The following is a 22565-nucleotide window of genomic DNA, read 5'->3' as shown; positions in this document are numbered from 1 at the left end:
AACGAAACTTTCATCTAAATTGAACAAAATCCAGAAAGTGTGATATAGAAATTAATGAGAATTGAATCACCATCTACTTAAGCATCATTCGTTGATAGGGCTCGCAACTTGGGCGTCCTCCTGGACTCATGGCTCAATTTTGAAGACCATATAGGAGCCGTGACCAGGGGAGCTTTTGCCCAGGTTCGCCTGGTGCGCCAGTTGCGACCCTACATGGACCGAGATGCCCTACGCACAGTCACTCATGCGCTCGTGACCTCCCGTTTAGACTACTGCAACGCTCTCTACATGGGGCTGCCCTTGAGGACCACTCGGAGGCTTCAACTGGTGCAGAATGCGGCCGCGTGAGTTGTGATGGGGGTTTCCCGATACTCCCATGTAACACCTCTACTCTGCGAGCTGCATTGGCTTCCGGTTGCCCTCCGGGTGAGATTCAAGGTGCTGGTGATGACCTATAAAGCCCTGAATGCCTTGGGTCCGGGATATTTGAGGGAACACCTGCTGCTAGCATCAAGTTCCCTTCGTCCAGTGCGCTCACACAGGGAGTGTCTTTTCAGGGTGCCGCCGGTAAAAGATTGCCGGCGGATAACACCCAGGGGAAGGGCCTTCTCTGTGGGTGCGCCTGCCCTCTGGAACCAGCTGCCCGTGGAGCTTAGAACTGCCCCTGACCTTCGTTCATTCCTCCGGGACCTGAAGACCTGGCTCTTTGAGCTCTCCGGCCCAGGCTGAGAATTTTTAACTGGGGTTTTTATTTTTAGGGATAATTTAATCTTTTTAATTGTTTTTTAACTTTTGTATTTTGTATTGGTTTGATTTTAAATACCCTGTAAACCACCCTGAGTCCTTCGGGAAAGGGCGGTATATAAATCTAATAAAATAAAATAAATAAATCATTCACAAATAGAATGTGGCTGCAAGTTATTTAAAATGGGATTGTACAAGTTAGGAAGGACCAAATGTAAAAGTGGATGACTTTCCTAATTTAACAAACCTGTCCATATCTGTTCTTTCCATTTAGTGTCCAAAGCTGACTGTTACGTGGAATTGAGTCTGCCAACTGCATCACCTCTTGTTTATCAAACTCGAGTTATTGACAACTGTAGCAATCCGGAATGGAATGAAACTTTTCAGTACAGGATACACGATGCAGTCAAAGTAAAGGATTCCACTCTTGAAATGCAACAATAAGTAGCAAGAAAAAACTTACATTTTTGGAAACCAAAAAAGTCCTAATAGCAAATCATAAGTCAGTAAGCTCCAATACACTCCTCTGACTTTGGTCTCTTATGACTGTTTCTCACGTTCATTTTTCTACTACAAAGTTACTCTTGGTGCCTGTCATGAGTTGTTATAACTAAGTCAGACACTTAAGTCAGAGCTGTTCTTAAAATCAGAAGAAAGAGAATCAGAATCAGAATTTTGCCTGTTTATCCTGGCAAAATTAATCCTGTGTTACATACACTATTTGCAATCTCTTATTTGCCTAATTTGCCTTGTCAGCCTCAACTCTCAAACTGGACTATGACCAAGCAAAACAAACCTTGCATCAAAGGGTAAAGGACATCGAGAGGCAAGTGGACTTAGATATAGCTCTGCTGTTTCTGGCTCTAGATTCTATTAGATACATGGTTACACCTGTCAGGTATCTTAGTCAGTTGGAGTCAGTAAACCACCCGAAAGCATTCTCACTTGCACAGTGCCATGCGTTTCCATTGGCTGTCCTGTACGGCAAGTATAAAAAGATACCATTGGCTGAATGGCTCTGCTCCTGTGGCTCAGGAGAGGTGGAGACCATTGGACACATACTCCTTCAATTTTCCTTCTATCGAGCTATTCGGAATAACCATATCCTCCCCATAATTGATAGGTATCCTGGTCATTCGGAAAGTATTTATCTCCAGTGGCTGCTTAAGGAGGAGCAGGCAGTGATCACAGCACAGGTGGCTAGATTCTGTGCAGCAGCATTGGGGATTTGCCAGAAACATAAATAAACGTTTTAGATCTTTTTAATAATCTTTTATAATTAATTTTATTACATGTTTTTATCCAGCATTAGACTATACTCAATATATTTTTATTGTCAGGTTAGCATGATCCAGTTTTTCTGAAGCTAGCTGGTTTTTGTTATACTGTCTGTAAAACTAGGCAGACCTTGGTCACCCATTGATTACATCATTAATTGTAATATAATGCTATGTCTTCTATTTGCCTAATGATTTCTTCTTTCATCTAAGTCCAAGAGCAAAGCCACCTTACATAAGTGCAAAACCACCTAACATAAATGCAAACCCACCTTACATAAGTGTAAAACCACCTAGAATTAAACAAAGGAGAAGAATTTATAGTATATTGTGTGTCTTTTAGAAAAAAAATTAACAGAAAAGTTATTTAACACACATTTAAGTTCACATTCTGATAGCATCATATTCCATCATGATAAAATAAGCTAACAAAAAACTTCAAATTTTGCTACAAACCAGAAAAAACAAAAAGTTTTCCAAAGAATGACTTGCCTAGTTCATCTCTTTAAACATACCTTACTGCAGATAATCAACTTGCCATACAGTTAATATAGGAATGCTTGCCTACTTCTAAGTATGACCTGCAATGCAGAAGTGCAACAATTATGATTTAATTATTTTCTTATTTTTATCCACTCTTACTTATCAAATTCTGTTTCTGTGGAGTGGAATGGCATATTGAAATCTGTTCTATTAAAAAGCCCAAAACTATAATGGAGTAAGTAAAACTGGTAATTCGTATATTTTTAAAACAAAGCATTTTAATTTTTTTTTGTGGCGCATCCATACTGTACTTAATTCTTTCTCTACTTGTTAGCTTTTGTCTTTTTCCTGTTTTTTTTTAGAACACGCTTGAACTGAGACTGTTTGATGAAGATGTTCTTATAAGTGACGAGCTTACTTCTGTCGTGTTTGATGTTACAGGGATTCAGGCCGGCCATTCACTGAAAAACACTTTCAAGCTAAAAGAAGTTAGTTGTTTTGGTTTCTCCGTGCATTAAGAAGTCAGGTTTAAACTTGTTTTTGCTTTTGAATACTTACATTGGACATAAATAAAGAATATTTTAATCATTGCATTAACTGTCTTCCTCCTGTTGCAGGGAGCAATCTATAGCTGAATAATGTAATTTTTGATGAGTTTTGATGCTTGAAGAACCGAATGGAATCTCTCAATTTGGATGTTCATTTGCATTGTTTAGAAATTATGGAGCCCTACAGATTTTTTTCTAATCTCTCTATTGTTGGTAGCTCTTGGGTTGACTTAATTTTCAAGGAATGTAAAACTGGAAACAACACCTCCCTTATTATGTCAAGTTTATTTGCACTTTTTATTAACTTTGCAATTGATGGTGTACAATATATTTGGCAGACAATTGAAACTTCTGCTGGAATGTTTTTTACTGCAACCTTATTTTGTCAAATTTATTGTAATGTTTGGATCAGAGCAGCCTGTGAAAATTATACAAATATGTTCTGAATTACGTCTACTCCTTAATTTAATAATAATAATAATAATAATAATAATAATAATAATAATAATAATAATAATAATAATAATAATAATAATGATGATGATGATGCTCACAGATAATGTATTAATTTAATACCTATTTATTTCCAGGATAAGGAAGAATTGGATGTAGAATTTTTTATGGAGAAAAGGTAAGGACTGTTGTATTTTCTAGTCACATAATCTAGAGTTCTAGATTTAGGTCCTCTAATAAATTCATTTAAGACTTGCATCTAAAAGATGAGTAGGACTAATATATTTTGAGGTTTTTAAAAGTCTCCTATGGTTTCCCCTCATCCCCAAAAGGTGCTTAATTAAGCACACAACCTTTATAAAACAGAATTGTGAAGTGATGCCACACTTGAAAACAGAAAGACAGATGTGTTGCTTTATTGGATAGGAATAGTTTCTGTGCAGAAGAAGCTCCTATTATCAAACCAAAGTACCTTGTTGAAATAAATTGGGTTTGTTTTGATCTTTGCCAAAAAAAGATTGCTGAAGTAAATCCTGCCTGATATACGCAGGCATAGTTAAAATCCAGTGTTTGCCAAAGTAAAATAATAGGACACAAATGCTTATGAACAATATACCTTGATGTTGCCTGTGCGGATAAAACTTTGTCTGTGGAAAGAATGGAAAAAGAAATAATACTACCGTTCCTTCCTCTTCGGAGGCAAAAATAAGTATCTTAATTGCTTGCAAATAGCATATGACTGCTTGTGGGTCTCCCACCACCCCATGTTATTTTTTCTGGAGGAGAAGTAAATAGATGATTGGTCCATTCATAGAAAACAGTCTTAAGGTTTCATTTGTGCTGATCTTCAATATGCAATATCTGTAATTTTTTAAAAATTGTTAATGGCAAAACAACTGTAGGAAATGAAGGACTAGAATTTTGGACTACAATGTGTCATGTATGCTGGCTGGGACTTAATGGAGTTATCATTCATGGGAAACAACTATCGCAATCTTGAGATATAAACTAAAGAGCTCAAAAAGAAAGAGAATAATTAATGTAAAATATTTTGTTGCTGTTCATGGTAATACTTTTGTATTCATAGTTCTGATCCTCCTGGTGAAATTATCACAAATGGAGTCCTGGTGGTGAGTATTTAATAAATTGGAATAGTGCATACTTTATAATTATCATTTACTGTGGCATTGTAAAGTTAGAGCTTGTAGTCTTGAAAGTAGAATATTTCTCAAATTCAAAGCATTTTCATCTGCTGCTGCTATTAAAATCTTTTTGTCAAGGACTCTGAAATGTATAAAATTCATAGAATATTTATTGTCATCAACAAAGAAAAACTTGAAATTTTAATAAAGTATCACAGAATATTAAATTGATCCCAAAAATCCTCTCCAGTTGTTTTATATCTTCATATAACGTCTTCTAGATTGACTTCTCTGTTCTAGAAAACTTCTGTACTAATAAAAAACTCTGGGACATGATTTTTTTTTTAAAATTCCATTTATATCCCGCCCTTCTCCGAAGACTCAGGGCGGCTTACAAGCTTAGCAGTAGCCTTCATTCTAGGTATATGCCTGCTTATTAGGGCTTTCACAACACACCCCAAGCGGCATTTTTACAAAGTCAGCTTAATTGCCCCCAACAATCTGGGTCCTCATTTTACCTACCTCGGAAGGATGGAAGGCTGAGTCAACCTTGAGCCTGGTGGGATGCGAACCTGCACTAATTGCAGGCAGCTGGTGTTACTTAAGGAGGCATTAGCCCACTGCTCCACCAAGGCTCTTGGTATTTGAGTAGTCAGTTCACTTAGAATGGTAACCTCATTAAACTTCTCAACAAACTCAGCTGCCACAAAGCACAAGGTGAAAACCATTGCTCTATAAATGAATTTTCCAAGAAACTGAATTATATTTCATACAGACACAGAGGTAAATATCCCTTTCTCTGAAGTGAATGTTATTTTAGTAGGCTTTTTCCAAATGCAAGGCATTGCATCGTGTTACCTGTGCCTGATAGCTATATTTTTTTTGAAGTGCAAAAAACATGAGAACAGTATACACTATTTTTAAATGATCTTTAAATATAATTAATTAGCTAGCCAGTGGAAAAACACATGTACCATACTTTACATTCCCAAGCACGACAATTCAAACTATTTTTTTTCTGCATTAACTATTCCAGAACTTAATCGAACGGAGATCCAGTTTCCAAAACCAATATTTATTCCTGATTATTTCTTTCCATCTAGGCTTATCCTTGCCTTTACTTGCAAGGGACAATTAATGATCAGAATACAAAGATGAGAGAACAAGGTAGGTCTATTTTGTTATGTTTTCTCTTTCCTCATAATTTTATTTCATTACTCTACTTGCATCTAGGAACTCAGTGAATTAATAGAGGTGCAGCACTTTAAATGAAGTGAAATTCAAGTGAGGTGAATTTAAAAAGGAACAGTGGAATCAGACCAAATGAAGTATAATTTTATTGGTTACATAGTTTTCTCAGACTAAAAGAAAGCAGGGGTGTGAATGAATGAAAATTAGAAGTATGTGTAAGAAAGAGAAAACAACTTGTGCTCAGTTTTGTGGATATGTGAAATTTTCTTTTGAATCAAAATTATGTTTGTTTTGGTGGGCTTCTTCCCTGTTTGTATGATGTAACTGGGTGAATCTGCATGAATTTCTTCCCTAAAATTTGCATCATGTCGTTCTTCCCCCCAATCTATAAAACAGAGATAAACTTATTTTGCTATTTTGTTTTGCCTGGATGTGTGGTCTTCTTCAGGAATTTTCTTCCCTTTCCAGGTGATGTATTCCCCCTCCTCCACCATTTAGGAATTAATGAAATGCTATATAAACATGGAAGAGAGATGATAATCCATTTATTTTAGAGAAAATCTCAAAATTTATAAGTGTGATGCTATTTGTTTCTTGACTATAATACTCTTAGAAAGAAAAGTTAACAGAATTAGCTTCCAGATTTAATTAAATTTAAATGTTGTTTCTTTAATTCAAACACAATGAACATTTCAATTTAATAAATTGTCAGTTATATATTTTATGAATTAATGTTCTGCATAATGTAACAGGGTGCCTCAGGAAGCCTTTCTCAAAGTTTTTACCCTGAAGGTACACTTGGAATAATATTCAGGTCACAGCAAACCTCTGCATAAAAATTGCAAAAAAATACGAATACTTTGCAATACAATTCTTACCTCCTGTAGAATGTAATTTTTTTTTACAGTTACAAGAACTACAAAGTGGCAGGCCAGCAGCTGAGTTGTGGCATGTAAAAATTCCCAGCATTGTGAGTGCTAGCATTGTACATTGTGTGAAGTTCAATCCCCCCCCCAAATTACAATCTCATAGATCTCCTAGCCACATTTTGTTGAATCCCAGTTGAAAATGCTGCCTCAGGTGATCCACACACCTATTCCACTTTCAGTGGAAACGTTTAAACAGAGGCCAAATGACGTGTCAGGGGTGTGTATTAATTAGCGTAGACATTGGGCAGAATGTTAGACTAGGTCACAGGTCTGCAACCCGTGGCTCCGGAGCCACATGCGGCTCTTTCAGCCGTCTCCTGTGGCTCCCAGTCCTCTGCCATGTGCAGTCCCAAAAAAAAAGTGGGACTAAAAAATTTCAACCAATCAATTCAAATATGCAGGGTCAGTGTATATCTCACCTTGGCTCCACTCTTCAGTGAAACCCTGTTCTGCGCATATGCGCATGTACGCGCATGCACACATATTTTTTTGCGGCTCCCAGTTTTTCCTTTTGTGAGGGAACCGGTTCCAAGTGGCTCTTTCACTGTTTCACGTTGCTGACCCCTGGACTAGGTGATCTCCAAGGTCTCTTTCCACTCATACATCTATGATTCTATAGTCAATTAAGCAGAGGTTAAAATCAGTTAGTTTACTATAGAACTTGGAATAAATTTTATCAATGGCTAAGACAAACGAATTAGAGAGAAAGGAATGTGATACTTATTTTTGATCTTATTTTACTAAGAAAAATATTATAGATTGAAAATTTAACATTGTTTACTATAATTTGCTATATGTACTATTGTTATCAATCATTATTCTTACCACTTCTATAGGTATATATCAACCCAGAGAATACGCTATTTGCTAAATATTGAATATAATTGGGGGTAACCCCAGCCCCTCCCCCAACTTTCCCGCTATCCCAACCCCACACCCTATCCCTTCATTTTCCTCCCCACCCTTATAAAAACCAATAAAATTTACATTAAAAAAAGTCAGCTATACAATAGACAGTAAAAGTGTGCCATTTTGCTCTTCCTTCTTTGGATTCCCTCCGGTTTATAGTCTTATCTTTTTTATTTTATTTTATTTTTATTTTAATCCCATTTATATCCCGCCATTCTCCGAAGACTCAGGGCGGCTTACAATCTAAAGCACAAATCAAATGTGCTTAGCAATAGCCTTCATTCTATGTATATGCCTGCTTATTAGGGCTTCCCCCCCCCAAGCGGCATTATTACAAAGTCAGCTTATTGCCCCCAACAATCTGGGTCCTCATTTTACCTACCTCGGAAGGATGGAAGGCTGAGTCAACCTTGAGCCTGGTGGGATGTGAACCTGCACTAATTGCAGGCATCTGGTGTTACTTAAGGAGGCATTAGCCCACTGCTCCACCAAGGCTCATTCCATTTGGTGGAATGTAGTCTGGATTCCCAGGAGAGAGGGACTGCATTCCAGACGACCAATAGATACAAAGTTTAGATAGTTTGGTTGAGAGAAAGAGGTCAAGATAGCCCCTCCCTAGAAGTTCTTGGAGTATGTCTTTTAATGATGCAAGTAGTTGCCTTAGTTTGGCAAGATTTCTGTCAATAGGTGAGGGATGATAAACTACTCAGAAGAAACTTTGCATGTCTGTCTTGGTTTTGGAGTCTGACAATCCTGTTTTTATTCTTACTGTCTTTTTAGAAAGCAGTCAGTTCAGGCTTTCACTTCCTGGATCTTATGAGAAACAGTTAAGTGAGCCATGCAAGTCAAACCCCGATCAGGCCTGTGGGATCCCATTTGTCTTTCACGTAGGCAAACAGATGTGCTCACAATTGAGCGTGGAGCTGGAAAGAACTATTACAGTCCTTCAGGTGAGGAATGCATTGCACATTCAGCTTTTAGGATGCTTACAAATATGCTTTCCATATGAAATATGCTGTGTCTGTTTTCAGGATGGAGTGAGTCCTGAAGTGGAAGAACACAGTACTGTTCTTGGATCAGGGACTGTTCCATTGAATTTACTACCTCTGGGAAAGGAAGTTGATATAACTGTGCCACTTGGAAAGGTAACATTTTTTTCTACTATAAAATATTTCATAGATTGCATCACCTAGTCAGTGATTCATTTATTTATTCATTTATCAAATTTATGTGACTTTCCCCCTTAACCAATATATTCTGGATGGTGAACAGGAACAGGAAAAAAGACATAGCGAACAGACAAAAATCAATAAAAAGGTTATTTTTTTTTAAAAAAATATCCAACAGCATAAAGCATATGTAAGCTGAGGTTTGTTGAAATTTTGGCCCAGCCTCTGGGGGAAAGCCAGGTCAACAAGGTCTTTTGTAAAATTAATTACTGAATCAGTGTTTTTTTTCTTGTAACCTCTTTCAGAATATTTTGTTTTTCCTTTTAGGAACTAAGTGTGGATCTAAAGGTGAAAGCTGAAGAAATGTGAGTGAATCCTTCTTTGCAGATGGGGACTGGCTTGGGCTTATAAAATTTCCTTGGACATTGTTCTGGGACTTCATTTTCATTTTTTTCTATTTATACCTCCTAAGTCAAAGAAAGGTCACTAGGAGTCAAGTGACATTTAAATAATACTAATACTAATAATTTATTTATTTTATTTTTTATTTTTTATTTTTATTCCATTTATATCCCGCCCTTCTCCAAAGACTCAGGGCGGCTTACAAGCTTAGCAGTAGCCTTCATTCTATGTATATGCCTGCTTATTAGGGCTTTCACACACCCCCAAGCGGCATTATTACAAAGTCAGCTTAATTGCCCCCAACAATCTGGGTCCTCATTTTACCTACCTCGGAAGGATGGAAGGCTGAGTCAACCTTGAGCCTGGTGGGATGCGAACCTGCACTAATTGCAGGCATCTGGTGTTAATTTAATTAATTTAAATGTCACTTGACTCCTAGTGACCTTTCTTTGACTTAGGAGGTATAAATAGGAAAAAAAATGAAAATGAAGAAATAATACTAATACTAATAATAGGGATGCAGTGGCTCAGTGGGTTAGGACACTGAGCTTGTCGATCAGATGGTCAGCAGTTTGGCAGGTGGAATCCCGATTGCCGCGTAACAGAGTGAGCGCCTGTTACTCATCCCAGCTTCTGCCAACCTAGCAGTTCGAAAGCACATAAAAATGCAAGTAGAAAAATAGGGACTACGGTGGGAAGGTAACAGCATTCCGTGCACCTTTGGCGTCTAATCATGCCAGCCACATGACCACGGAGATGTCCTCGGACAAGTGCTGGCTCTTTGGCTTTGAAACGGAGATGAGCACCGGCCCCTAGAGTTGGAAACGACTAGCACACATGTGCAGGGGAACCATTACCTTTAATATTAATAACACTAATACTACTAATAATAATTGTATTTGTGTTGAAGCTGAACATTAAAGATTTTGCAACAAAATCTCCCAATGTCACTTCTTTGCTTGTCAGATAAAGATATTTTCCTTTAGATCGATAAATAGTTCAATAGACAAATGGATATCCTTTCTCTCTTCCCTCTTTTCTCTCTCTCTCAGTCTAATGTCCTGTCTATATGCTTTTCGCTTTGTTTTTCCCCTCCTTTTTGAACATTGCCATGATTAATTTTAGGATTTTTAAACTAAGCCTTTGGGTTTTTGTCTTCTACTAATTAACAACAAAATTTATTTCCCTTTTATTATTTACACCTGCTGATTAAGAATCTTATCCAAAATGGAATCTTATTTTTTATAGTTTTGTCCATGATTCAGCCCCCAATTTTTAAAGTTAGAATGATATATTGCAACATATTGAAAATATATGTGTATTGCTGTTACTTGGAATATTTGTTACTGATGTTCTTTTAGTAGTAAACTAAAAATGTTCATATGATTTCATTCGGTCTAGATTGGAGTGTATAAAATCAGACTTGCTTGATTCAGTTCACTATTGTATATCAGCTGGATTTAGGAACAAGGAATTTTTATTTATAACTCCCATTTTCTGAATTGAGAAATAATTGAGAGATTTTTCTCCAGTGGTATTGCATGGAGTATGAACTTTTAAAATGCACATTCTCATTTCCTTGCCTCTTTTCAACACTATTCTCTAAACCAGCACACAGGATCTTGATGTACGTCTTGGTTTTGATCTTTGTAAAGAAGAGCGAGAATTTTTGGAAAAAAGAAAGAAAATCGTATCTAAGGCACTAAAGAGCATACTCAAATTGAGAGAGGACCTCAGTAATAATGAGGTATGTCACTTAATCAAAATGAGTATGTATACTCATTTGTAATTAGACATAGTTTAAGTGAGACACTGACTCTCAAATATACTACCTTTTATGAAAATTCTTCAAATATACTAGCATAGTATGTTAATAAGTGGTGTCTTTATTGACTTTTTTCCATAACAATTTAAGCTCCCCCCCTCTTGTTTTTCCTTAAGGTGCCTGTTATAGCAGTCCTAGGATCTGGGGGAGGGATAAGAGCACTGTCATCATTTTATGGAAGTTTGCTTGGTCTTCAGCAGCTAAATCTCCTGGATTCCATTACATATCTTTCTGGAATTTCTGGTTCTACATGGTATGTATATATGGTAGGTATTTCTTATTGTGAAACTATAGTAACAAGATATTACTTTGATCTTTGGAGCATTTGCTAAAATCATGTTTCATTCTATTGCTCCAGCAAGTACATAATTATTCAAAAACATAGATTCTTACAAAAATAATGTTCCTTTTCTTGTCTAACTATTGTTTGGATGTGCTCTTTTGGATTGCACTGTCTACCTCTCCTTGAGTCTGGAAAAGTTATTAATTTTCTTTGTTTTTATGCCTGATCTATATGCAACTCTATGAGATCTTTTGAACAAAGCAGATTTTTCAAAATTTGGTTATTCTCCAATGATTCTGCTATTTTTATTTTCTCATTTTGGAGGCCAATGGTGTGACAGATAATATGGTACCCATATATATTATGCCGGATTGCATGACTGGAACAGCCCATAAATGGCATAAATCAGGGATGGGCAATTAATTTTCCCAAACGGCCACTTGAGAATCTGTGACTGCTGCCCTGTCCCCATTGCTGCCGCTTCTGCCACCTTGCCCCTCCCCCCCACTATGCCCCACTGCCTCTGCTGACATATCCCACTTCCTCTGCTGTCCTGTCCCTGTCGCTACCATTGCTCTCTCAGCGATGCCATGGGCCAGACTGGGATTGCCTGCAAGCTGTAAAATGCCCAGGTCTGTCATTAATATATAATGCGGTCAACCTCATGTTAGCCTTTCCTAGCCTATTTTCTTCTTAATACAACTATAGAATATGATTGCTTAGCATTTAATTAGAGGTTGATGAAATTGCCTTGAAATGATGCATGCCATGCCCTGGTCTAAAGCAAGGCTCACCTTGATCTTTGGTCTTGTAACCCTATCTGTTTACCACTGAACAAGTAAACATGTTTATTGTCTATTATTCAGAAAATAGAAAACAAGAAAAACTGCTTCTTGTATAAACAACTCAAATAAAACCAAAAATGTAAAGAGTCTCACTGCCACATCAAGACATGGGGATTTCCCCCCCCCTTATGAGACGTTTTGGACTTGGGAAACAGGTTTTGAACTATACTTAAATCATTTTCCTGCAATGTTTCAGAGTGTACCCATCTAATGCTAAAGACCTGAATCAAAATAAAAAATCCCTTAACATCAAACATACACAAGACCTGGCAAGGACATTGTTTTAATGCATAGTAAAAATTGAGTCTGAGATGTCACAGTTTTTCAGAAGCTCAATAATAAACAGAGCAAGTATAGGTATACCAACAAAAAGTTAAAATAGTTGTCTGGATTAATTTTATTTCCTCTTAAGAATCCTAGGAGTAGTTTTTCAGCTTGGACATTGTTCTTCACGAGTTTTTTTTTTTAAAGAAGACATTTGTATCTCTCCAGGATTTCTATTTTTATCTATTAAATAGTTAAGCTCAATGCTGTTGTACTGAATTTGTCATCAACATTTTTGTAGGTGTTTATCAGTATTGTATCAAGACCATGAATGGTCACAGAAGGACCTCAAGGATCCAATCAGCAATGCGCAGGATAAAATATCCAGCAGTAAAGTAGCAGCTTTCTCCTCAGAACATATGAAGTACTATTTCCAGGAACTGAATGCTATGGAAAATGCTGGGCGGAAAGTATCTTTCACCGATCTGTGGGGCCTCATTGTTGAGTACTTCCTGCAACAGAAGGTGAGACTTGTAGATTTGGAATCTTTATTATTTACCTTCTTAGAGAACTTCAAAATTTGTTCCTGCTTGAACCATACTAATACGCTTTTCTCTTTGAAATCCTAAAACAAACGGAGATTCTAGTAATTGCTTATTTTAAAAGTACTAATCTCAAATATCAATCCAATTCTGAATTGAATATTTAAATGATTGAAGGCAGGACATAGAACATGAATATGGAAAAAAACCCAGCTTTTGCCTTGGAGCATGTTTCTTCTTTTGAGACAAGACATTGTCACTACATGCCCAAAGAGGGTAAAATAAGTCAGGTGGAACAAGGCTTTCTTTTGAGAACTGCCTGTTGAAAAAGGGCAGATTTTCATTAGAATAATAATAATAATAATAATAATAATAATAATAATAATAATAATAATAATAAATAAAGTTGGAAGGGACCTTGGAGGTCATCTAGTCCAACCCCCTGCTAAGGCAGGAAACCCTATACCATTTCAGACAAATGGCTGTCCAGTCTCTTCTTAAAAACTTCCAGTATTGGAGCATTCACCACTTCTGGAGGCAGGTTGTTCCACTGGTTAGTTGTTCTAACTGTCAGGAAGTTTCTCCTTAGTTCTAGGTTGCTTCTCTCCTTGACTAGTTTCCATCCATTGCTTCTTGTCCTGCTTTCAGGTGCTTTGGAGAATAGCTTGGCTCCCTCTTCTTTGTGGCGGCCCCTGAGATATTGGAACACTGCTATCATGTCACCCCTCACCCTTCTCTTCATTAAACTACACATACCCAATTCCAGCAACCGTTCCCTATATGTTTTAGCCTCCAGTCCCCCAATCATTTTTGTTGCTCTTCTCTGTACTCTTTCTAGAGTCTCGACATCTTTTTTTTTACATCGTGGTGACCAAAACTGGATGCAGTATTCCAGGTGTGGCATTACCAAGGCATTGTAAAGTGGTATTAGTACTTCACGTGATTTTGATTCTATTACTCTGGTTTTTTTTTGTTTTTTTTAATTCCATTTATATCCCGCCCTTCTCCGAAGACTCAGGGCGGCTTACAAGCTTAGCGGTAGCTTAGCGGTAGCTTAGCGGTAGCTTATTAGGGCTTTCACACACACACACACACCCAAGCGGCATTTTTACAAAGTCAGCTTATTGCCCCCAACAATCTGGGTCCTCATTTTACCTACCTCGGAAGGATGGAAGGCTGAGTCAACCTTGAGCCTGGTGGGATTCGAACCTGCACTAATTGCAGGCAGCTGGTGTTACTTAAGGAGGCATTAGCCCACTGCTCCACCAAGGCAGCCTAGCACTGTGTTGGCTTTTTTGGCAGCTGTAGCACACTGCTGGCTCATATTTAAGCGATTGTCCACTAGGACTCCGAGATCCCTCTCACAGTTACTACTATCGAGCAAGGTACCACCTATACTATACCTGTGCATTTGATTTTTCCTGCCTAAATGCAGAACCTTACTTTTTTCACAATTGAATTTCATTTTGTTAGATAGTGCCCAGTGTTCGAGTCTGTCCGGATCCTCCTGTATCTTAAGCCTATCTTCTGGAGTATTGGCTATTCCTGCCAGCTTGGTGTCATCTGCAAATTTGATGAGTTCCCCATCTATCCCCTCATCCAAATCATTGATGAAGATGTTGAAGAGCACTGGGCCCAGAACAGAGCCCCGGGGCACCCCACTACACACTTCCTTCCATGTAGATGCAGTTCCATTGAGGACCACACGCTGAGTACGGCCTGTCAGCCAGCTACGAATCCATCTGGTGGTGATGCTATCTAACCCACATTTTGCTGCTTTACTTATAAATGCAGAGAATATTGCAAAGCCTAAATCTCCAGATATTTTTTTTCATCTAAAGGAATATTCATAGAGAACTGTGCTTTTCTGTCTAAATCCAAACAAATGTTGACCGTTAATTGAAAAGAGTCCTGTTCATAGGCATGATTAGCAATAAATCACTTTAATTGGACCTTCATGTGTGGACTTGATCTTTTATGCTTGACAACAGCCATCTAATCAGGAGGATTATATTGGGTGTGTCTTGTTCTCTCATTGAGATGGTAGGTGTCTAATATATCCCAAAGGTGCTTTTTCAGGAGGCAACTGGACTTTCTTGTTTTTCTTTGAAGACATTTCACTTCTCATCCAAGAAACCTTTTCAGCTCTGATTGGGTGGTGGGGAATGGAAGGATTTATATTCCTTGCAGACGGCTGGTCATTTGTATTCTTTTAGAGAGTTGTTGAGGCCACTTGGAGGTTTATCTGTGTCCTCAAGGTCACCAGTTGCCTCTTGAAAAGCACCTTTGGGACCATGACCTGGATGACTGAGAATCTCCATAGACATTTATCTATGCACAGAGCTGAAGAAGCTTCTTGGATGAGAAGCGAAATGTCCTCAAAGAAAAACAAGAAAGCCCAGTTGCCTCTTGAAAAACCACTTTGGGACAACCATGACCTGGATGACTAAGAATCTCCATAGACATGTTTCTAATATATATGCATAAGATAAGAGCTCTAACGTCACTGCAAAAATGATATATTCTGTGATTCATTTCTTTTGTTTAGGAAGACCAGTCAAAATTGTCTGACCAACAGGAAGCTGTGAAATATGGGCAGAATCCCTACCCAATCTATGCAGCTGTTAATGTGAGGCCCAATGTTCGTGGTGATGACTTTGCAGGTATAATAAGGCAGGTGTATTTCTTTCTTATAAAATCCGGGGCAGATTTCATCTTCTAATCTAGAATGTCTTTAGAATTAGCACTTTTGCAGCAGTTGCACAATATTGCAGAGTGGCCTTGTTGTGTGGTCTTTATTCTAATGATCATGTGAATGTAAAGACTGGACTTTTTGATTGAATTGGAACACAGTGATTTCGCTTAATGTTTTCACTATGCTGGGTGTTTTTCTTTTTAGAGTGGTGTGAGTTCACACCATATGAAGTTGGATTCCGAAAATATGGTGCTTTTATTCGAACAGAAGATTTTGATAGTGAGTTTTTCATGGGACGATTGATTAAGAAGCATCCTGAGCCCAGGATCTGCTATTTGCAGGGTATGTATTTCAGAGCTTATTGTACTTAATCCAAAGGCAAATACATAAATAAACCATGGGCTAGTATAATGTGTGGAAATAGCATGATATTAAAATCTGAAGGCTGAATTAATCCCATCTATAACCTCTGAATACTTTTAGCACTTTAGCAGCTATTATAAATGAACCTTCATCCACCCTTCTAAATTTAAACCAGGGAGCATTTTTTACATTCCACATTGTTTTATAACAGCACAACAATAGCCACATGTTTCTAATGGCCCGAATGGTAAATAGATGCTGTGTTTGAGAATAAAAACAATTTATTTGAAGTAGAAGTTTCATCTCACGCACTAGTGAAACTTGCACAAAGTATTTCTTAATTGATTTTAAAGCTGTCCTTTATTAAACAAAACAAAATCCAATATGTGAAGATGATGAGAGTTGTAATTCCAACATTTGGAGAATGAAATTGAGGAAAGGTATTAAAATTATACAGCTGTCAGAGGTAAATCTCAGATTGAGCCTAATTCTTTATATCACTTTTTAAAAAAGCTTGAATGTTTCACTTTTAATAATAATAGCTTCTGGCAGACTTTGCTATCTCTTAACTGATAAACAGTACAGCATATTTTAGACAGAAAGTGTAATTTTCATTTTTTTGAAGTGTAAATATGGTACACTAGGATACATAATCTTTTAAATTAACCAAGCAACTAGTTACATCTGGTGTCAGGCATTAACAGTATTTTTAAAGTCCATTACCGAAAGCACAAATGTGTTCTAATCTTTCTGTTATAACCTTGCATGCTAACTCATGGGGCCACTGAAGGACATGTATAAATTAAATTAAAGTCTAGTTCACAGCACCGCTTATAACATGCCCAGGTTCAAACTCTGTTTTGTGAACTCTATAGGGATGTGGGGAAGTGCCTTTGCTGCTAGTCTGGACGATGTCTGTCTGAAGGTAGTTGGCTCAGGATTCAGCTTTCTGGAATCATTGGGAGATGTAGTCAAAGTAATTGGTAAGTAAGGCCAATTTGCATACTAATTTATTTATTTATTATTTATTTATTAATTTAATTTATATACCGCCCTTCTCTCAAGAGACTCAGGGCGGTGAACAGGGCAATACATAAAAATAGGATACAAAAATTAAAATTATTAAAACATAATTAAACCATGCCCATAAATAATACAGATTTAAAATTGAAGTAGTAATAAAATCCCACCCCATCCCATCAGGCCAGGCCCGCTTGTTTAAAAAGATGGGTTTTAAGATCGCGCCGGAAGGAGCGGAGATCGGGCGCCATCCGGAGCTCTACCGGAAGATGGTTCCATAAATCCGGTGCACCCACAGAGAATGCTCTCCCCCTGGGGGCCACCAGTCGGCATTCTTTGACTGGCGGCACCCTGAGGAGGCCCTCTCTGTGGGATCGTACTGGGTGGAGGGAAGTTGACGCCGGCTGCAGGTGCTCCCCAAGGTATTCTGGACCCATGCCATGGAGGGCTTTGTAGGTCATAACCAACACCTTGAACCTCACCCGGAAGACAACTGGCAACCAATGCAGCTCGCGGAGCAAAGGTGTAACACGGGAGTATCGGGAAACCCCCGATACAACTCTCGCGGCTGCATTCTGTACCAGTTGGAGCCTCCGAGTGGTCTTCAAGGGTAGCCCCATGTAGAGAGCATTGCAGTAATCAAGACGAGAGGTCACGAGCGCATGAGTGACCGTGCGCAAGGCATCCCGGTCTAGATAGGGCCGCAACTGGCGCACCAGGCGAACCTGGGCGAACGCCCCCCTAGTCACAGCTACAATATGGTCTTCTAAGGAAAGTTGTGCATCCAGGAGGACTCCCAAGTTGCGAGCCCTATCTACAGGAGGTAATGACTCACCCCCCATAATGAGGGGTGGGATATCCTGAATATCACGGGATGCCGGTACGCACAGCCACTCCGTCTTGTCAGGGTTGAGACGAAGCCTGTTCCTCCCCATCCAGACCCGGACCGCCTCCAGGCACCGGGACATCACGTCGAGGGCATCACTGGGGTGGTTTGGGGTCGAAATGAAAAGTTGGGTATCATCAGCATACTGATGATACCCAACTCCAAAACCACGAATGATCTCACCCAGCGGTTTCATGTAGATGTTGAACAGAAGGGGCGAGAGGACCGACCCCTGAGGGACTCCACAAGCGAGAGGCCTCGTGGTCGACCTCTGCCCCCCTGCCAACACCGACTGCGAGCGTCCCAGGAGATAGGAGGAGAACCACTGAAGAACCGTGCCTCCCACTCCCAATCCCCTGAGACGCCGCAGCAAGATACCATGGTCGATGGTATCGAAAGCTGCTGAGAGGTCTAATAGGACTAGAACAGAGGAGTATCCTCTATCCCGAGCCCTCCAGAGATCATTCACCAGCGCGACCAATGCCGTCTCCGTGCTGTACCCGGGCCTGAAGCCCGATTGGTACGGGTCTAGATAATCCGCTTCATCCAGGACCAGAGGGAGCTGATGCGCCACCACACTCTCAACAACCTTCGCAAGAAAGCGAAGGTTGGAGACCGGACGAAAGTTATTTAAAACAGCCGGGTCCAAGGCAGGCTTCTTGAGGAGGGGTCTCACCACCGCCTCTTTCAGGGCGGCGGGAAAACTACCCTCGCTCAAAGAAGCAGATATAACCGCCTGGAACCAGCCTCGTGTCCCCTCCCGGGCTGCATAAACCAGCCAGGAAGGGCACGGGTCCAATAAACATGTGGTGGAGCTCAGCCTCCCCATGATCCTGTCCACTTCCTCCGGAGTCACAGGATCGAACTCCTCCCAGGTGACATTGACAAGATCGCTCGCGTCCTGATCGTCCGATACTGCCCAGTCGGAGTCCAAACCGGTCCGAATCCGAGCGATTTTGTCCGACAGATGTTGACTAAATTCCTCGGCACGCCCCTGCAAGGGTTCCCCACTAACCTCCTGGTTAAGGAGGGAGCGGGTCACCCTAAACAAGGCGGCCGGGCGATTATCTGCGGACGCGATGAGGGCAGCGAAATAGTTAGATCTCGCTACCCTCATCGCTGCGAGATAAGACCTAATATGGGTTCTTAGTCGCAATCGGTCGGAATCAGATCGGCTGGACCTCCAAACGCTCTCTAGGCCCCGTCTCCGACGCTTCATCTCCCGGAGCTCCGCGGAGAACCATGGAGCCCATTGGGATCTGCGCCGGGTCAGGGGCCGCAAGGGTACAACTCGGTCAAGTGCCTCCGTGGCCGTCCTTTCCCAGGCTTCCACTAAGGCATCTGCCGAGTTGTGAGCTGAGGAGGCAGGTGGGGGTCCCAGCGCTGCCTGAAACCTCTCAGGGTCCATTAAGCGCCTGGGGCGGAACCATCTAGTTGGCTCAACAACCCCACGGTGGGGAGTGGCAAAATGGAAGACCAGCCGCAGGAGATGATGATCGGTCCATGACAGGGGCATAACAATTGGGGAGCCCCCACCAAGATCATCTAACCACCGACCAGATAAGAAAACCAAGTCAAGGGTGTGACCTCCCTCATGGGTCGGTCCATGAATTACCTGCGTCAGGTCCATGGCCGTCATGGAAGCCATGAACTCCCGAGCTAACTCAGATACTCCTCCCAGGGATGGTAGATTGAAGTCTCCCAAAACCATAAGTTTGGGAAACTCAATCACCAGCCCTGAGAGGATATCGAGAAGCTCAGGCAGGGCTGCTGCTACGCGACTAGGCGAAAGGTACGCAAGCAGCAAGCCCAACTGCGCCCTAGGACCAAACCTCAATAAGAGAGATTCACACCCGACTATCTGAGGAACGGTGGCCTCCTGCGGACATAAGGTCTCCCTCATAACCACAGCCACTCCCCCACCCCTGCCCTGAGTCCGAGGCCGGTGTAGCACCCGGAAGCCTGGTGGGCAAAGATCAACCAGGGGGATACCACCCTCTGGGCCCAACCAGGTTTCCGTGATACTGTAATGCTAGATTTTCTTTTTAGGTATATGAACTTTTCCATAACCATGACTTTGCCATGGATATGGGCTGATGTGATCCAAGCAGAATGGAGGCATATATGCCTATGAGAGGGGTAGGCAACCTCGGCTCTTTTATGACTCATGGACCTCAACTCCCAGAATTCCTGAGTCAGCATAGCTGACTCAGGAATTCTGGGAGTTGAAGTCCATGAGTCATAAAAGAGCCGAGGTTGCCTACCCCTGGCCTATGACATATCTGACCCTTCCTTTCTAACAAGTAATCCAAAGGGAGCTTATTCCCACCTAAGCAGGTCTGGGCTTATGATTTTGAAAACAGAAATTCCATTCTAAATAATTACTCCCATGTTTGTTTTCTGACAACTATTTATTTTTTATCCTACCTTTATTATTTTTTATAAATAATTCAACACAATAATAACTCAAGACCATACCTAATACTCCTTCCTTCCTCCTCCTATTTTCCTCACAACAACATCCCTGTGAGGTGAGGTGGGCTGAGAAAGAGTGACTGGCCCAAAGGTACCCAGCTGGCTTTCATGCCCAAGGCAGGACTCCTATAGTACTCCTGGTTTCTAGCCTTAACTGGTGCCTTAACTGCTGGGATGAAACCGTGAATTTTGTTTCTCTTTATTTAATATCTTTCTTGAAAAACTGCTCCCTTTTACCTCTAAATCCCTCACCACCCCTCATGCTCCCAAATACATAGCTGAAACATGACATTTTCATTGTGTATTCTTCACTATTTTTGAGGAGAACTTTTTTGTTTTTGAATTTTGGTGTTATAATTTTGGGTCATGTTTTTCCTCCCATTTTAACTGCCAGAGGACTTTTACTCCTATTTTTTTACAACTGGCCAAAATATGTGTCTGTGTGTGTGTGTGTGCGTGTGTGTGTGTGTGTATGTCTGTGTATGTTTGGGGCAAAAGTTTGAAAATTTGATTCCAACTCAAGTTGGTTGGGGAAAGATGTTGCCTTCATAAACCCAGAAATTGCTGATCCCTGCTATGCTGAAATCCAGTTGTTGCAATCCCTCATAAAAATCTTCACATTAGCTCAGCATAAATGTTTGTAAGATATCCAGGAATATGGATTTTATATCCCAGAGTAGCCTTTAGTCTTGCTTCTGTCTTGGAATCAGATCCAAGCTTAGAGGGTCTGCTAAGCTTCCATGTCCAGATGAGATCAGAAAATGATTTGCTCACCAAAATCATTATAAAGGACGAGAAAATGCAAATAGTGTTCATAATAGTTGAAATACCTGATTACTCCAAAGCTGTTAATATCTCACAAGGTAGATTCAATAAGTAGATTTGAACTGTTTAACCATATTTAGTATTGTCCGTGATTGCAGATGACAGTCGACGATTCCATTTCCGGGATCCTATGAGGTTGAAGACACGTCTGGTTATACCAGGTGGACCCTTACTACAGATTTTCCAGGACTTCTTCAAGTCTCGTGTAACTGCTGGTGAAACATTTAATTTCATGCAAGGTTTATACCTCCACAGAGATTATATTAGTTTCAAAAAGTTTGTCATCTCAAAAGGTAATTTTGGATTAGTGAGCCTCTGTCAGTTTGTAGTGTAAAAATTACGTTTTGGGATATGTGTGTATAAATGGGAGGAAGAGAGCAATCTGAATAACACAAGGTTTTCAAATTAAATATGAAATACATGCACATTAGGCAAATCAACCTATTAATGAGATAATTAGATCTAAAATTTAGCCAGTTACTCCATCCCAATATAAATAAATTTCAGTTCTAAAATATTTTTCATTATATAGAGGGTTGTAGTTTTTGTGCCACTTCATTGGTAAGAATGAAATATATTGCTTTTTTTTCAGAAACACACTTAGATGCTTTTCCTAACATGTTGACTCCGATGGAAGAGAGTCTTTACTTAGTAGATGGTGGCTTTTCTATAAATTCTCCCTTTCCATTGCTAATTCAGCCAGAAAGAGATGTTGATGTGATTTTATCATTTAATTATTCTTGGGAAGCACCATTTGAGGTAAGACTCATAAGTACAAAGTGAATTGTTCTTTGCTTTAGTCTATGTGTTTCCAATGTACATCCATCCCAAGGTACTTTTATCTCAAAGACCAACTTCCTTCAATATGCTAATTTTATTTTATGCATATATTAAGTTGGGTTAAAGTTAGTATATGTATGTATGTATGTATGTATATATATATAAAACATTTTGAATTGCACTTATTTGGGGGGAATAGGATGAGCATTTTTATTGTTTTAAAAACCTGAAAATCACTATTAAACTGTAATCATAATACAAGAATCAGGAGCAACGGATGATAAATTATGCCCATACTAATTTTAATCTTTTTTATAATGAATACTACTTATAATATACTTTTAGTTTAATTTTTCTAATTTGGGTCCCATAAAACCAAAATATTAAGACTTTTCTGGAGAGGAGCCCAAATTTTGAATGTGGTACAAATTCATATATTAAATGGTGCATAAAATATGTTTGTAGCGCTACAAATGTATGTAGCCAGTTCAGTATATTTTATAGGAATATATGAT

General features: G+C 39.6%; 1 protein-coding gene across 1 annotated transcript in view; it reads left to right on the top strand.

Moving 5' to 3' along the window:
• Nucleotides 1-22565, top strand: part of LOC310631703 (cytosolic phospholipase A2 zeta-like) — a gene marked incomplete at its 5' end in the record, with an annotated part of 29832 nt that overhangs the window by 4035 nt on the left and 3232 nt on the right. The window contains 16 exons of the mRNA XM_083348370.1: nucleotides 1019-1155; nucleotides 2867-2992; nucleotides 3643-3683; nucleotides 4593-4635; nucleotides 5751-5814; nucleotides 8457-8626; nucleotides 8708-8821; nucleotides 9173-9210; nucleotides 10859-10994; nucleotides 11189-11325; nucleotides 12766-12988; nucleotides 15555-15669; nucleotides 15906-16043; nucleotides 16940-17047; nucleotides 21369-21563; nucleotides 21863-22029. Coding sequence (XP_083204496.1) covers nucleotides 1019-1155; nucleotides 2867-2992; nucleotides 3643-3683; nucleotides 4593-4635; nucleotides 5751-5814; nucleotides 8457-8626; nucleotides 8708-8821; nucleotides 9173-9210; nucleotides 10859-10994; nucleotides 11189-11325; nucleotides 12766-12988; nucleotides 15555-15669; nucleotides 15906-16043; nucleotides 16940-17047; nucleotides 21369-21563; nucleotides 21863-22029 — 1952 coding nt within the window. The remainder of the gene's footprint in view (nucleotides 1-1018; nucleotides 1156-2866; nucleotides 2993-3642; nucleotides 3684-4592; nucleotides 4636-5750; nucleotides 5815-8456; nucleotides 8627-8707; nucleotides 8822-9172; nucleotides 9211-10858; nucleotides 10995-11188; nucleotides 11326-12765; nucleotides 12989-15554; nucleotides 15670-15905; nucleotides 16044-16939; nucleotides 17048-21368; nucleotides 21564-21862; nucleotides 22030-22565) is intronic.

This window comes from Vipera ursinii (genome assembly GCF_947247035.1).
Source record: "Vipera ursinii genome assembly, chromosome: 1".
NCBI classification, from domain to species: Eukaryota; Metazoa; Chordata; class Lepidosauria; order Squamata; family Viperidae; genus Vipera; species Vipera ursinii.
Note: the sequence above shows the minus strand (reverse complement) of the source record. Positions and strands in the feature narration are given on the sequence as shown.